General features: G+C 38.4%; 1 protein-coding gene across 1 annotated transcript in view; it reads left to right on the top strand.

Annotated features, from left to right (window-relative positions):
• The window catches only part of kcnt1b (potassium sodium-activated channel subfamily T member 1b), a 186,964-nt gene that overhangs the window by 101,809 nt on the left and 67,371 nt on the right, over positions 1-17,784 (top strand). Inside the window, exons 5-8 of the mRNA XM_060907052.1 lie at positions 8,187-8,235; positions 8,417-8,476; positions 13,341-13,415; positions 13,890-13,973. Coding sequence (XP_060763035.1) covers positions 8,187-8,235; positions 8,417-8,476; positions 13,341-13,415; positions 13,890-13,973 — 268 coding nt within the window. The remainder of the gene's footprint in view (positions 1-8,186; positions 8,236-8,416; positions 8,477-13,340; positions 13,416-13,889; positions 13,974-17,784) is intronic.

The following is a 17,784-nucleotide window of genomic DNA, read 5'->3' on the forward strand; positions in this document are numbered from 1 at the left end:
CTGATGGATAATGAAGATACATTAACCACTTGTCAGCTGAGATTGGCTCTAGCTTCATCTGCAGCCCTGATGGATGAGTGGTGTAGATAATGGATGGATGGATATAAATTAAGTGATGTTTCAGACACAATATGGCCAAATAGTCTGTTCATTTTTACTCCATTAGTGGAAAAAGTTTTTTTTTTTGTATGTATACAGTGGGGAAAATAATTATTTGATCCCCTGCTGATTTTGTACGTTTGCCCGGTTACAAAGAAATGAGCGGTCTATAATTTTTATGGCACTTTTATTTTAACAAATAGACAGAATATCAACAAAAAAGTCCAAGGGAAAAAACACACATAAAGGTTATAAATTCATTTGTATTTAATTGAGTGAAATAAGTATTTGGTCCCTAAGCAAAACATGACTTTTTGCTCTTTGTTGAATTAGAGTAATTTAGTGTTGATTTAGTGTAATTTAGTGTAATGCTGATCTAGTGTAATTTCTTCCCTCTCTGTATCTTAATATGTTTTTTGTATTTTTGTATAAGCTACTTGACACTTTAATTTCCCTCTAGGGATCAATAAAGTTACTCTACTCTACTACTCTACTACTTAGTACTTGGTGGAGAAACCCTTGTTGGCAAGCACAGAAGTTGGACGTTTCTTGTAGTTGGTCACCAGGTTTGCACACATCTCAGGAGGGATTTTGGTCCACTCCTCTTTACAGATCCTCTCCAAATTCTGAAGGTTTCGAGGCTGTCGCTTGGCAACACGAAGTTTCAGCTCCCTCCACAAATTTTCTATAGGATTAAGGTCTGCAGACTGGCTAGGCCACTCCATGACTTTAATGTGCTTCTTCTTGAGCCACTCCTTTGTTGCCTTGGCTGTATGTTTTGGATCGGTGTCATGCTGGAAGCCCCATCCACGACCCATCTTCAGTGCTCTGACTGAGGGAAGGAGGTTCTCTTCCAATATCTTACAGTACATGGCCCCATCCATTGCCCCCTTAATGCGGTGAAGTTGTCCTGTACCCTTAGCAGAGAAACAGCCCCAAAGCATAATGTTTCTACCTCCATGCTTGATGGTGGGGATGGTGTTCTTGGGATTGTATTCAGCATTTCTCTCCCTCCAAACATGATGAGTTGAGTTGATGCCAAAGAGTTTAATTTTGGTCTCATCTGACCACATCACCTTCTCCCAAGCCTTCTCTGAATCATTTAGGTGCTCACTGGCAAAATTCAGACGGGCCTGTACATGTGCCTTCTTGAGCAGAGGGACCTTGCGGGCAGGATTTCAATCCATTACAGCATAGTATGTTACCAATGGTTTTCTTGGTGAATATGGTCCCAGCTGCCTTGAGATCATTAACAAGCTCCTCCCGTGTAGTTCTGGGCTGATCCCTCACCCTTCTCATGATCATCCTTACCCCACGAGGCGAGATCTTGCATGGAGCTCCATGTCGAGAGCGACTGATGGTCATTTTGTATTTCTTCCATTTTCTAATAATTGCACTAACAGTTGTCTCCTTCTCACCAAGGTTCTTGCTGATGGTCTTGTAGGCCATTTCAGCCTTGTGCAGGTCTACAATCTTGTCCCTGGTGTCCTTTGAAAGTTCTTTGGTCTTGCCCATGGTAGTGGAGAGGCTGAAAGAGGTTGATTCTGTTGACAGGTGTCTTTTATAACCATAATGAGTAGAAATTAGAAGTACTTTCTTAAAGTGACAGACTAATCTGTGTGCCTCATAGGCACATACAGTAACCAGTCAGTGGGAGCCAGAATTCTTGCTGGTTTGTAGGGGATCAAATACTTATTTCATTCGATCAAATGCAAATGAATTTATAACCTTTATATAATGTGTTTTTTTCTGGACTTTTTTGTTGATATTCTGTCTCTATCTGCTAAAATAAAAGTACCATAAAAATTATAGACCGCTCATTTCTTTGTAACCAGGCAAACATACAAAATCAGCAGGGGATCAAATAATTATTTTCCCCACTGTATGTGTATATGTATGTACTGTATATATGTATGTCTGTGTATATATATATATATATATATACATACACATACACATACACATTCTGTGTGTGTGTGTGTGTGTGTGTGTGTGTGTGTGTGTATATATATATATATATATATATATATATATATATATATATATATATGTGTGTGTGTGTGTGTGTGTGTGTGTGTGTCTTTTTTTTTAAGTCTATTCTGTCTGAGACCAGATTTGTGTAGCGTGTACCTTGCTGTTGTTCTTGTCTCTATTCATGTGGTTGTATTGTGTAATTGTATATTGTGTTGTTTGTTTTTGTTGGTTCTGTTACTGTCCTGGATTTGTGAATAGTGATGTTGCATTTGTCTTTAATTAGTGTAGTGTTGTATGTGTATTTGTATCTCATTCTGTTTTATGTTACCTGTTTAGGGACTACGGATGAAAATTAGCAATTATGCTAACTCCAGAATATTTACATTATATATTTTATACTATTGTTCATGAATGTGTACTGTCACCTATCAAATAAACTAATAAATTTTTAAAAATAAATAAATAAATAAACAAACCCCCAACAAGCCACAAACACTCTGCCTAGCTAGTTTATACTGAATTATACATTCCTGTTAAAGGTGCTTCCAAGAAAATTGGAAAATTCCATTTTCCTTTTCATCTTCTTCTGACAGACTTTCATATTTTAAGCCAAAAGTTATATCTCTTGAAATGTATCATTTGGCATGTCCGCTGATGATGTCACAAAAACACATATAGCAATCGTTTTGAACAAGGCAGAGGAATTTTACATAGCAGATACAGATGAGCCAAGTGATGCACACAGTGAAACATCCCAGAGTAATAGGGAATATCAGCACTTAGTGGAAGCAATTAGTTGATGAGAACCTACTGTTTGTATAGTGATATTTTGCTAAATTGCACGACACTTTTCTGAAGTATTGCCAGTATCTCCAGTAGTTTTATAACACTGACTGACTCTAATGTTACTCTCAGTATCAAGCTGAATGGACAATGGAATATTTTTTTGCCAAGAAAGTTCCATTTTTCTCCTTTTGTTTGTTGAATGATTTATTTTTTTTTAGATGTTTAGTAAATAATAAAACACAACAGGATTTTCCGTTATAGGAAAATCATGAAGGTTGGGGTACCACTTCAAAATTGATCATTTTCCAATAACAGCATATCCCAAAATGTTTTATTCCTCTTATAGCACAGTATTTACTGTTGTGGAGCATCCACAGGATGGGGTAGTTCCTGTTATCACTTGCGTTATAGCAGTTATTAAGCAATTATTGGACGAGGTTGAACAAAATATCGTGATTTGTTAGTGGCAAGCAAGCAATTAATTATTTGCCAGTGGCAAAGGCAGAGGCAAATAATGGCTTGCAAGACACTAACAAATCACAATATTTTGTGAAAACTGAATACAATGATTGTTTTTTCATTCAAATGATTTTTTCTGAAATACTGATGATAAAGTTCGTGTGACGACTCAAACAATAACAAAGAAATTGAGGCATGTTGACAAAAGTGCAAAGTAACTGCACATGAGCAGACCATTATTTGTTGGCAGTTATTTGCAGTTCGCTCAACCAATCAAAGCAGCATAAAAAATTTAAATAATGATAAACGTTATTGGCTCCCGATGGGTGTAAAATGTGTTAGTAAATAATCCCACATTATTTTTTAAAAAGCAAATTAAGCGCTGGATAAAAAAACATCTATCTTATGTCAGTAAAGATATTAATTTCATTCTCCAGTGGCCAAGTATTTACGAGATACATTGCCTTGCATTTACAGTCAGGTTCCCTGTAGTGGTACATGTACACTGTTCATACGGACGTTGTATGTTTGCAAAAGCCATCAAAAATCAGGTCGATGCATTTCCATATTCTCTTAAGTATGGAGCTTCGCTCTGCATGCTTTGCACACAGGGAGCTCCTCTATTATGTGGAGGCTCTGCTCCAAGCCCCTATGAATTACGTAGCTGATACTATAGAAACAATAACCTATTAGAAGGAGCACATTAATATAACTCTGTGATTTGGTTTACTGCTGGTGCTACTGTCAGAGCTGCTGTTATAGAACATTAATCAGCACTCTGTTCATTTGAAACACACTCTGTTCATTTGAAACACACTCTGTTCATTTGAAAACACACCTGACTCTACCGTTCTCTGACTCATGGATCTTAAATGAGATTTGGAATCACAGCAGGGTCAGGAAACATCATCACCTTATACAGTGGGGCAAAAAAGTATTTAGCCAGTCACCAATTGTGCAAGTTCTCCCACTTAAAAAGATGAGAGAGGCCTGTAATTTTCATCATAGGTATACCTCAACTATGAGAGACAAAAGGAGAAGAAAAATCCAGAAAATCACATTGTCTGATTTTTAAAGAATTTATTTGCAAATTATGGTGGAAAATAAGTATTTGGCCAATAACAAAAGTTCATCTCAATACTTTGTTATATACCCTTTGTTGGCAATGACAGAGGTCAAACGTTTTCTGTAAGTCTTCACAAGGTTTTCACACACTGTTGCTGGTATTTTGGCCCATTCCTCCATGCAGATCTCCTCTAGAGCAGTGAGGTTTTGGGGCTGTCACTGGGCAACACAGACTTTCAACTCCCTCCAAAGATTTTCTATGGGGTTGAGATCTGGAGACTGGCTAGGCCTCTCCAGGACCTTGAAATGCTTCTTACGAAGCCACTCCTTTGTTGCCCGGGCGATGTGTTTGGGATCATTGTCATGCTGAAAGACCCAGCCACGTTTCATCTTCAATGCCCTTGCTGATGGAAGGAGGTTTTCACTCAAAATCTCACGATACATGGCCCCATTCATTCTTTCCTTTACATGGATCAGTCGTCCTGGTCCCTTTGCAGAAAAACACCCCCAAAGCTTGATGTTTCCACCCCCATGCTTCACAGTAGGTATGGTGTTCTTTGGTTGCAACTCAGCATTCTTTCTCCTCCAAACACGACAAGTTGAGTTTTTACCAAAAAGTTCTAGTTTGGTTTCATCTGACCATATGACATTCTCCCAATCCTCTTCTGGATCATCCAAATGCTCTCTAGCAAACTTCAGACAGGCCTGGACATGTACTGGCTTAAACAGGGGGACACGTCTGGCACTGCAGGATTTGAGTCCCTGGTGGCATAGTGTGTTACTGATGGTAGCCTTTGTTACTTTGGTCCCAGCTCTCTGCAGGTCATTCACTAGGTCCCCCCGTGTGGTTCTGGGATTTTTGCTCACCATTCTTGTGATCATTTTGACCCCATGGGGTGAGATCTTGCGTGGAGCCCCAGCTCGAGGGAGATTATCAGTGGTCTTGTATGTCTTCCATTTTCTAATAATTGCTCCCACAGTTGATTTCTTCACACCAAGCTGCTTACCTATTGCAGATTCAGTCTTCCCAGCCTGGTGCAGGTCTACAATTTTGTTTCTGGTGTCCTTTGACAGCTCTTTGGTCTTGGCCATAGTGGAGTTTGGAGTGTGACTATTTGAGGTTGTGGACAGGTGTCTTACGAGTTCAAACAGGTGCCATTAATACAGGTAATGAGTGGAGGACAGAGGAGCCTCTTAAATAAGAAGTTACAGGTCTGTGAGAGCCAGAAATCTTGCTTGTTTGTAGGTGACCAAATACTTATTTTACCAAGGAATTTACCAATTAATTCATTAAAAATCCTACAATGTGATTTCCTGGATTCTTTCCCCCCATTCTGTCTCTCATAGTTGAAGTGCACCTATGATGAAAATTACAGGCCTCTCTCATCTTTTTAAGTGGGAGAACTTGCACAATTGGTGGCTGACTAAATACTTTTTTGCCCCACTGTATAGTGTGAAACTTTTGTCTGTGTTTTTTTTCCAAAAATGTTTCGTACTACATACAGTAACTCTCTCAAGTACTGATTACCGACACTCCCAATTGTGCAATTTAGCCCATGGCTTAAGTTTCCTTTTTTTTACAATTAACAATTATTCACCTCAGGCTCAGTGAATATCTGTGAATTATAACAGAGATAAAGTCAACATTATTATTCACCGATATTCACTGAGCCTGAGGCGGATAACTGCTTTAGTATAAATACACAGGTGATTATTTAAAAAAATATATACTAGTATATATATTTCAAACTTCAAAAGTGGCATGCAAATGTAATGAGAGACTTGTAGGCTTGTGGTATGTGCACAGACTTGCGTCACTTATCTATGCCGAGTCACATAAAATACTTTGTTTTGAAATCGATAAAATAAATCACAATTCCACCTTAACTTTGAATACACTGTAAAAAAAAATCCGTTGTTTTTACGGAAAAATACTGGCAGCTGTGGTTGCCAGAATAATCCTGTTAAAAATACAGTGAAATGTAAACAACATTACAGAATAACTTGTACATTTCACTGGGCTTCCATGTACAATTAATGATAACTAAATGTAAATTTTACAGGTATTCAATGTACAATAATCAATACATAACTTAATTTTACGGATATTCATTGTACAATATAAAAGCGAATTGCGAGTGTTCTCGATTATTGGTTTTTGTGGCTCCAAAATGATGGTTACAAGCAATGATCTACTAGACAGATATTTTATTTGATTTAGAGTTTTACGAAATGTGCCGGAGAGCCTCTACTGACATTTTTTTAATTTTTTTAACAGGGCAATGATGTAATTTTAACTATCACATTCTGTTTTAGTATTACAGTTTGTCTGTGTTTAAACTACAACAATTTGTAAATTCTACAAAAAAATATGATCAATTCAACATCTTACTGTTAAATTAACAGTGGTATTTGGTTAGGAGTATATTGATGTAAATTACACACTGCTTCATTGTTTTTGTATTTACGGTTTTTTATGTCATGATTTTACATAAATTCACTGTTAATTCTACGGACATTTTTTTAGACCAAACTTTGTAGCATTGTTAGTGCTCTTAAGAACAGCATTTTCTTTCATAATTTGTAATTCTTCCTCACTTACGATGACAAAGAGATTGGCCGCCATTTTGCCAAGTCACTCGAGGTGATTATTGAGAAATGGTCCGAATTTCTCGACCAATCAGCACGTGTGATCTTCTACAATCACCTGCGTATTTATACTAACACATTATAGTAACTCATGACCTTAGTCTTGTAAGGTTCTATCTGAGGGAATAGCAGTTTATAGATATGGGCCAGTGATATTCCAGCTAGCAATACTCTAAGGTACTGTACAATATATGGATATAGGAATCATTGACTATAGAATCACTTCATTTTGTTTTTACTTGAAGTTATTGAACTTATTTAAATTTATTTTATTTTTATTCTTTTTTCAGACGATTTTATCTTCTATTTTTAGACATGTTTACTTCTCTGATTCAGGAGCTTTGTAGCAAATTTGAATTTCCCTCCAGGGATTAATAAAGTAATTCTGATTCTGATACATCTACATGTATATTTCAACAAGACATAAGATTCTATCTGGCTGTTTCTCATTAAACAACCCCTCAGTCTCAAATATTTTAAGCTTATTAAAATGACACTTTGATCATATATGCTTTTAAATTAGTTTTAATTTTCTGAATTTACTCTCAAAAATTAAAAATGCAAGGGATTTCACATTTGAAATTCAAGATTTTTTCTTTAATATTTTATTTAAACTTAACAGTCTAGTTTTAACACACACACACACACACACACACACTCACACCTTACAAATGAAGTCTGCTATTTGCACTTCCCAGTTACACTGGGAGGGTTGGTTTGTTGTGTATTGCGTTTATTGCGTTTAAGGCTAGCTGATGTTAGCTAATGTATTAGCGTTCCACTAAGCCGAACACTTTGCAATACGTTTACACATAATAAGACGACATAAGACCAGAAAACACCATCTCACTCAATTGTAAACACAGAAACAAAACATGGGTTTTGATTGGCTGAGAGCCACCTATAGATAATGGATGACAATTAGCTAGCAGGGTGAAATAAGTGTATCTTTTATTTTAGGGATCAATTTTTTTCTTCAAATATTACATAAAAAGGCACTACAGGGAAATAAAGTATGACTTGATGACAAAATCTATATGGCTAACTCTTTTCTAAACCAAAATGCCAGGTCGAATCTTACAGTACTAAGGTCATGAACTGTTGATTGTTCTCCTGTATTTAATATATACGCCAAGTTTGTTTTTCCCCTTCAGGGCATTGATATTCTGGGTGAACAGAAAGACTCCTGTATGGGCTATACAGGTACGCAGCTCTCTGAGTTATTCCACTGCCTTCTTACAGGTAGAATCAGGTATCAAGAGTTTTTTGACAGCAGAAAGAGTTCTTAAAGAGCTTTCGTTTTCTGTTCATAAATGTGTCATGGAATGGATTCTACACTGTCAATGTATACACACCCTTCTTTTCTGTATTTCCTATGGTCTAGGTGACAGTGGCCTTAATTAGCTTCCTGGAAGCAATGCTCTTGACATATCTCAGTTACAAGGTATGGTCACTACCATTCTCCTTTTCCTTTTCAGTTTTGCACAATATTGATACAAATGTACTCTGAGGGCCAGATGGATGTAATCACATGGCACAGACAAACAAATGGCATGGAAATGGTCAGCATCAAAGTTGTCAGAAAGCTTCGGAATAAAAAGTAAATACAAGTTCAAGCCCAAAGATAATGTGTTAATAAAGTTCTTATAAAGTTCTCATGAAATAATCTGCTTTGTATATGTGTGCTATTAAACTGTTTAATGTAAATTATATTTAAGTTCATAAAATATAAAAAACATCCCATTCCAGATTTCATTCCTGTTTACTGTTATAATAACCTCCACTCTCCGGGAAAGCTTTCCACTAGATTTTGGAGTGTGGCTCTGGGGAATTGTGGTCATTCAGCCACAAGCATTAGTGAGATCAGACACTGATGTTGGGTCAGGAGCCCTGAGGCACAGTCGATGTTCCAGTTCATCCCAAAGGTGTTCAGTGGGATTGAGGTCAGGGCTTTGTGAAGGACACTCAAGTTCTTCCACTCCAACTTTGGCAAACCATGTCTTCATGGACCTCAGTTGGTTACAGGAGAATTGTCATCTGGAACGAGTTTGGGCTTCTTAGTTCCAGTGAAAAGAAATTGTAGTTTTACAGCATACAAAGACATTCTATACAATTGCCTGCTTCAAACTTTGTGGCAACAGTTGCCGGAAGGCTCTCATTTAGGTGTGATGGTCAGGTATCCTCAAACTTTTGGCTGTATAGGGTATTCATGACCCCAGGATTGCCAAATCATGGTTTAGTTTGGTTATTTTCCTGAATAGTTTTGTTACCAAGGTCCTAAATTGACATTGTATTATTAAAAAATTTGTCCAATATATAGGAACACCTGCTCATTAATGCAATTACAGGTCAATCCTGTACCAACAGCACAGTGCATAAAATCATGCAGATAAAGGTCAAGAGCTTGAGTTAATGTTCATATCAAACATCAGAAGGGGGAAAATGTGACCTCAGTGACTATGACCATGGTATGTTTTTTGGTGGTTTTATAATTTCAGAAACTGCTGATATCCTGGGATTTTCATGCAGAACAGTTTATTGAGTTTACACAGAATGGTGCAAAAAAAAAAAAAACACACCCAGTGAGCAGCAAGATCAGTAGGCAGAAACAGCTTTTTTGAGAGGCCAGTGGAGAATGGACAGACTGGGTTGCACTCACAAGAAGGCTATGAACTCAAATAACCACTTTTTGCAACCTTGGTGAGCAGAAAAGCATCTCTGAATGCACAAAATATCAAAACTTGAGGCAGATAATCTGCAACAGCAGAGGTCACGTCAGATTCCACTCCTGTCAGCCAAGAATAGGAATCTAAGGCTACAGTGGACACAAATAGTTGAAGACTGGAAATATATCACATGGTCTTTTTGCAATCTTCAACTGCCCAGTTTTGGTGAACCTGCCACTGTAGCCCCAGATTCCAGAGATGTTCTCACACTTGCAGTTAGAATATATCCCAATGCACCTGGCTTATACAGCTTTGTTTTAGCATTGTATGTTATATTCATACACAGCACATATGATTTCTTCTGCAGAATGTGGTCTCATTACATATGAAATAACAGTAAACAGTTTGGCACATCTGACCCTCAGGCCCACTTTACACGGGGACGGTATAAAACAAAAACGCAAAAGTCCGTTTTCGTTCTCACTTTTTTCCGCGTCTATACGACTGTTTTCAAGGAGGAAATCTGCGTCTATACGGTGACGCATAAATGTCTCCGCTATGTCTGCACGCATGCGCAACGTCTTCTGTCTTGTCTGATCTGCACATCTGCGCTGCTGTTCTGTCAAGTTATCCTACCAAGCCTACTACGCATGCGCGAAATCCAGGAGGGTAGGAAAATTCAACAGTAGTTTTGTCCCACTGATCAGCTGGGCTGATAGAAAATCGGTGAGAATTTCACGCATTTGCCGATTTTTATGTTTTGTGCGTATTGGTCGAGTCTTTGGCCGAGTCAAATAATTTGTAATGACTTGTTTTGAATAATAAAACGGTCTGTATGAGAACTTGCTAGGATAACTTTACAGAACACCGGTCCGGCTGAGGTACTGTAGTGCTCGAGGGAGGAGCAGGAGCAAACTGAAACTTTTTTAATCTGCCTTTATTAAGTAACACTCACTCTTGTTTCGGTGAAGAAGAGAAAAGGCAGTGTCCATCTCAGCAAAATAAACCCGTTCGGCTGCTAGTTTTGTTTTCAGTCTCGGGTTTATTTTTATTTTTTATTTTTTTTGTTTATTTAGTAAACCAATGTATATACATGATATAATAAATACAATATGGAAAATATACACTAGTTGTACATGGATAACGCAAGAAAGTTTAAAACTTATTTCCATTGCGGTCCATATGAATGATGACATGATGGCGGGTAAATACTAATTATACATTAATCACATATAATTATCACATATACATATTAAATTAATTAATACTGAGTATGTATGAAAATTTATTTTTAAAAAAATGGTTTCACGAGCGGCTTGAATAGGCGGCACGCGCGTGCACGCACACGCGTGTGCGCGCGTGCGTGTGTGTGTAACTTGGCGACACCAAACTGAGGGGAGCTCCAGCCGGGCGGGTGAGCAGGAAAACACATCTACTGCATTAAAACACAGAGCAGCTTGAAGGTCCGTTAGATCGATGTAATCAGACATGCTCTTACTTTTTTACTTACTTTCTTACTTCCCGGGCTGGCATGTACAGTATATGACATATGTATGACGTAAACGCGTACCCGACGTGAGCAGATCCGAGCAGAGTTTTGCGTATTGGGTAGTTTAGACGGATATGCAACGGGGGCCGTTTTTAACTTATCCACTCTGGAAGGCGTTTTCAATTTTATCCGTTTTTCAGCCTCGGAAACGCCGTCCTCGTGTAAACGAAAGGCACTTCTGATAAAATATTTAGTCGTTTTTACCCGACAGCGTCCTCGTGTAAACGGGCCCTCAGTGTTGAGCCATACACTGTGTGCACAATTATTAGGCAAGTTGTATTCCTGATGATTAATTTTATCGTTGAACAAATACAGTGCTCTCAGTCAATCCAAATTGTTAATAAACCTAAAACCAGAATGATTAACAAAGGAAAGGGGAGTTTAGGCCTTCTCAGGGGAATATACAAGTGTGCAGAATTATTAGGCAACATTTAGTGTGCAGAATTATTATGCAACTAAATGAAAAGCTTAAAGTTTCCCATCTCACTTGTTTATTTTAATTTTCAGTGTAACAAATAAACAACTCAGAATTAACAAATAAACACTTCTAGCATTTCAAAAATATTCAGTGACCAATATAGCCACCCTTCTTTTCAATAACTGCCATGAGCCTTCCATCCAGTCTGTTAGTTTTTTGATTTGTTGACGATCAACTTTTTGTGCAGGAGCAACCATGGCCTTCCAAATGCTATTCAGAGTGGTGTATTGTCTTCCCTCGCTGTAAATCTCATGCTTAAGAAGGGGCCACAAGTACTCAATAGGGTTTAAGTCAGGTGAGGAAGGGGGCCATGTCATTACTTTGTCATCTTTAAGGCCTTTGTGGGCTCGCCAAGCAGTGGAGTACTTGGGTGCATGTGATGGTGCATTGTTCTGCATAACAATCATGGCCTTCTTGAATGATGCAGACTTCTTCCCATACCACTGCTTGAAGAATGTATCTTTTAGAAACTGGCAGTAGGTTTGGGAGTTGATGTTAAGTCCATCTTCAACCTGAAATGGTCAAACTAGCTCATCCTTAATAATAGCAGCCCATGCCATTACCCCTCCACCACCTTGCTGGTGTCTGAGTCAAAGTGCCCTGTGTCCATTAGTTATCCAGCTATGGGCCCATCCATCTGGTCTATCCAGAGTCACTCTCATTTCATCCGTCCATAAAACCTTTGGAAAATCTGTCTTCAGATATTTCTTGGCCCCATCTTGACATTTCAACTTGTGAGTCTTGTTTAGTGGTGGTCGTGTTTCAGCCTTCCTTACCTTGGCCATGTCTCTGAGCACCGAACACCTTGTCCTTCTGGACACTCCAGGTCGGTTGCAGTTCTAGAATATTGTGGCACTGGAGGATAATGGGTTCCTGGTAGCTTCATGTTTAATCCTTCTCAAGTCTTTTGCGGTTAATTTGTGTCTTTTCTTCTCCACACATTTTTTCCGACCCTGTTGACTATTTGCAACAAAACGTTTGATTGTTTTGTGCTCACATTTCTATAGCTTAGCTATTTCAAGAGTGCTGCATCCCTCTGATAGGCATTTTACAATTTTTGTCTTTTCAGTGTCTGTTAAATCTCTTTTTTTGGCCCATTTTGCCTGAGATAAAGAAGCTGCCTAATAATTATGCACACCTTAATATAGGGTATTAATGACTTTAGATCACACCCTCCCTCATTACACAAATAAATACCACCTGAGAATGCTTAAATCCAATTAGCATTCAAGTGTATCTAGCTTGCGGTTGGAAAACATGCATAGAAATAATGGTAGGGTCAGAGTACTCACTTGCCTAATAATTGTGCACACAGTGTAGTTCTCTGAAGTATGGCCCTGGTTTCTTACCTTGTGCAACTTTTTTTATTCTTTCTGTGTTATGACGAACAGAAAATATTCTCTAGGGATAAATTTTAATATGCTTTCAAATCAACAAGACATTAGCCTTACAGTATAGCAGCATTATGCTATATTAACAGGATAATGGGAACCAGTAATGGTGGCCTGGACTTTATTAAATATGGAACGAGTGTTTTGCATTTGTAAGGACCAGACCATTTCAGTCTTGGATAATTATTATTTGAGTAATTATTTTACTAATTATTTTGTTTCAGGGAAACATTTTTGAGCAGATTTTCCAAGTTTCCTTCATCCTTGAGATGATCAATACAGTGCCATTCATAATTACAGTAAGTGGCTAATTTGATATCATTATGAAAAACATTCCACATCTTAAAGCCTTAAAGTCCCAGATTATTTATCTTAAAGGATAAGCATTGTTTATTAACTCTGAATTATTCAGTAACTGCTGTGAAGCTGGTGGGGAATGTAAGTCTGGACCTGCTGACAAGTCCTGGGAGATTAAGATCCTAAACATAAATTATGTATAGATTGTATTTAACAGCAACAAGTGCATCTAAATCAGACAGCAGTGACCTATTTATTACAAATGTTCAACCCTAACCCAGTTCAGGATCAGCTGGCTTTTTTTTTTTAAACCTTTCTCAAATTGTATTGTTTAAATAGCTTTCTTCCATTTACTACTACTACTACTACTACTACTACTACTACAAATAATAATAATAATAATAATAATAATAATAATTATTATTATTATTATTATTATTATTATTATTATGTGAAATGTTTCTTGTTGCTTTCAGATCTTTTGGCCTCCATGGAGGAACATATTTGTCCCAGTGTTCCTTAATTGCTGGCTTGCCAAGTCTGCGCTGGAGAACATGATCGTAAGTAATCAGCCGAATCAGCTACCGGCTAAGCATTCAATTAAAAATATCTGGTGGAAAAACAACTGTTGTCTTAGGCTATCTCCAATCAGAGCAATGCAAGAAGCTGTAAATCATGTGCAGCATGGTAATTTAACAATGAGTCATCAATAATCAGAATTTGAGAACGTGCCAAAATCCTTTCTCCTGGCAGATGGTCGGGTCAAATGGCCAAGAAGAACTTGGCAGGGAGTACAGTATGTACTATTTTGAATTGTACAACTGATGATTGTGCTAAACAGCACAGACCAGATATCAACCAGACAAATTACAATGAGCATGCATGTCAAGAAAAACTGTTTTTTGCTATCTCTGCCAAAGGTAATTTAAATTTAAATTAAGTTATATTAGGGCACAGAGCACACAAAAACAGGCCAAATAATGAATGTTTTAGCACAACATTTGTGAAATGCTGCTGAAATGTTTATCAAAGTGTGGATCACTGCCTAGAGAACTGTTACAATTCATGTGTTATTATGTTCAAGTCAGAAGAAAGAGTAATAATTTTCTTTTGTAATTTATAGTAGGAAAATGTCCAGCTTAGTTTTTCATAGCATGCCTAAAAGAAATATAGTGTATTACTAGATATGTAAATAGATGTCTATAAATGAATCATTTACCTTCTATTGTGTAGATGTTAATATGGTGTACACCAGGGTCATTAAGTAGCAGAAAAAATACTGTCACAGAGCTGATAAATGTGTGAAAAAACTGCCTGTATTTCAGAGGCTCTTACTTTTCTAAACATGAATGACTGCGGCTTTTTTAGCAGATCCTCTGTTGCAACTCATTCAGTCACATGAATTTATGTAAATTATTGAGCTGAAGGCACTTCAGTCCACAGACTAGTATGGGGAACAGCTACAGAGTTCAAAAAAGTTTTTTTTTTTAATTTTAAAATGATATCATTTACCCTTTTCTGGTCTGATAAATGAACTGAGATGTGATGTCAAAAGAAGAATGTTTAAAGACAAATTAAGTTTGCAGGACAATGAACAAGTGTGTAATGTAACACAAGTATGAAAGCTTTTGTTGTCTACTCAGATAAATTCTAAAAACTATTAATCAGAAAAACCATGCAAATTTACAGATGTGATACATTTACTGCATTCATTAATTCTAGTAGCTGCTTTACCATGGTCAGAGTCATCATGATTTAAATGACTAATTTGTTTATATTGAGGGAAATAGAACCTATTGTTGTTGTACTTGAGATTGGTCTTGGTCTCAAGACCACTTTTTGAAGGTCTTGGTCTTGTCTCGGTCTTAGACATAGAGAACTTGGGATTTCATTTCAAGACAGATGAAGACCACAACTGTAGGGATTTCACTAAATTGACTGTTTTCTTTATTTAAAGAACAGGGATCTATCAAAGTCTGCTCTTCACAATGCATGTTTGTGGATGTGTATCATGGCATGAATAAAGGAGATTTCTAAGGACCTCAGAAAAAGCATTGTTGAGGCTCATCAGGTTGGAAAAGGTTATGAAACCATCTCTAAAGAGTTTGGACTCCACCAATCCACAGTCAGACAGATTGTGTACAAATGGAGGAAATTCAAGACCATTGTTACCCTCCCCAGGAGTGGTCGACCAACAAAGATCACTCCAAGAGCAAGGCGTGTAATAATCGACGAGGTCACAAACGACCCCAGGGTAACTTCTAAGCAACTGAAGGCCTCTCTCACATTGGCTAATTTTCATGTTCATGAGTCCACCATCAGGAGAACACCGAACAACAATGGTGTGCATGGCAGGGTTGCAAGGAGAAAGCCACTGCTCTCCAAAAAGAACATTGCTGCTCATCTGCAGTTTGCTAAAGATCACATGGACAAGCCAGAAGGCTATTGGAAAAATGTTTTGTGGATGGATGAGACCAAAATAGAACTTTTTGGTTTAAATGAGAAGCGTTATGTTTGGAGAAAGGAAAACACTGCATTCCAGCATAAGAACCTTATCCCATCTATGAAACACGGTGATGGTAGTATCATGATTTGGGCTTGTTTTGCTGCATCTGGACCAGGATGGCTTGCCATCATTGATGGAACAATGAATTCAGAATTATATCAGCGAATTCTAAAGGAAAATGTCAGGACATCTGTCCATGAACTGAATCTCAAGAGAAGGTGGGTCATGCAGCAAGACGACCCTAAGCACACAAGTTGTTCTACCAAAGAATGGTTAAAGAAGAATAAAGTTAATGTTTTGGAATGGCCAAGTCAAAGTCCTGACCTTAATCCAATCGAAATGTTGTAGAAGGACCTGAAGCGAGCAGTTCATGTGAGGAAACCCACCAACATCCCAGAGTTGAAGCTGTTCTGTACGGAGGAATGGGCTAAAATTCCTCCAAGCCGGTGTGCAGGACTGATCAACAGTTACCGGAAATGTTTAGTTGCAGTTATTGCTGCACAAGAGGGTCACACCAGATACTGAAAGCAAAGGTTCACATACTTTTGCCACTCACAGATATGTAATATTGGATCATTTTCCTCAATAAATAAATGACCAAGTATAATATTTTTGTCTCATTTGTTTAACTGGGTTCTCTTTATCTACTTTTAGGACTTGTGTGAAAATCTGATGATGTTTTCGGTCATATTTATGCAGAAATATAGAAAATTCTAAAGGGTTCACAAACTTTCAAGCACCACTGTATGTAGTGTACGGTGCAGTCCGGGAATACAGTATGTTATTATGTACTGTAGATGCACGAAGTTCCTGCGCCCTGTTAAAATCCTACAGGATTCACCCAGCTTGCTTTTCACTGCATTTGTGTCACGAGCAAAAAAAACCTATGCTAGGACTTACTATTAAATATTAAACCTGGCACTCTCCAGCTATGGCAGGACATCTCCATCCCTGCTGCCTGTCCACCGCAGCACCGCCTCTCCTGCTTCACTTTACTGGACCATGCCCAGGTCCTCGACCTGGTGACTAAAGCCAAGCCATCATCCTGTCTGCTGGACCCCATGCCTACCATCTTGGTCAAATCATGTCTTCCTACCCTCTGCCATACCATGATGACTATCATCAACACATCTCTGGAGTCTGGTGTTGTGCCCACCAGCTTCAAAACCGCTGCTGTCATCCCCACTTTGAAAAAGCTTGGTCTGGACCCTGAAGACCCAAACAACTACCGTCCTATCTCCAACCTTCCTTTCCTTAGTAAAATCTTGGAAAGAGCAGTGGTGGCCCAACTCCAGCAGCACATGTCCCACCATGAGCTCTTTGAACCTTTACAATCTGGCTTCAGAGTGCACCACAGTACAGAGACTGCTCTTGTCAAAATCACCAACGACCTTCTCACTGCTGTAGATAATGGCTATATCACCATCCTCATCCTCCTGGACCTCTCAGCAGCTTTTGACACAGTCTCTCACTCCATCCTCTTGCAGCGGCTCTCTGAGTTCACTGGACTATCAGGCACAGCACTTCTCTGGTTTCACTCATATCTATCCAACCGGCAACAATTCATCACACTCAAAGACTCCCGTTCCACCACAGCAACCATCAGCCACGGCGTTCCGCAAGGTTCGGTGCTTGGCCCTCTTCTCTTCACCATATACATGCTCCCTCTTGGACGCATTATTCACTCCCATGGTCTCAGCTTCCATTGCTACGCCGACTACATACAACTATACATTAGCACCAAACCCTCTGCTCAGCTCCCCCCCACACCTCTCATTCTATGTCTGCAAGACATCAAAACATGGATGACCAACAATCTTCTCAAGCTGAACAGCAATAAAACTGAGCTCATGGTGGTGGCACCA

The sequence above is a fragment of the Neoarius graeffei genome, chromosome 24 (assembly GCF_027579695.1).
Source record: "Neoarius graeffei isolate fNeoGra1 chromosome 24, fNeoGra1.pri, whole genome shotgun sequence".
Classification (NCBI taxonomy): domain Eukaryota; kingdom Metazoa; phylum Chordata; class Actinopteri; order Siluriformes; family Ariidae; genus Neoarius; species Neoarius graeffei.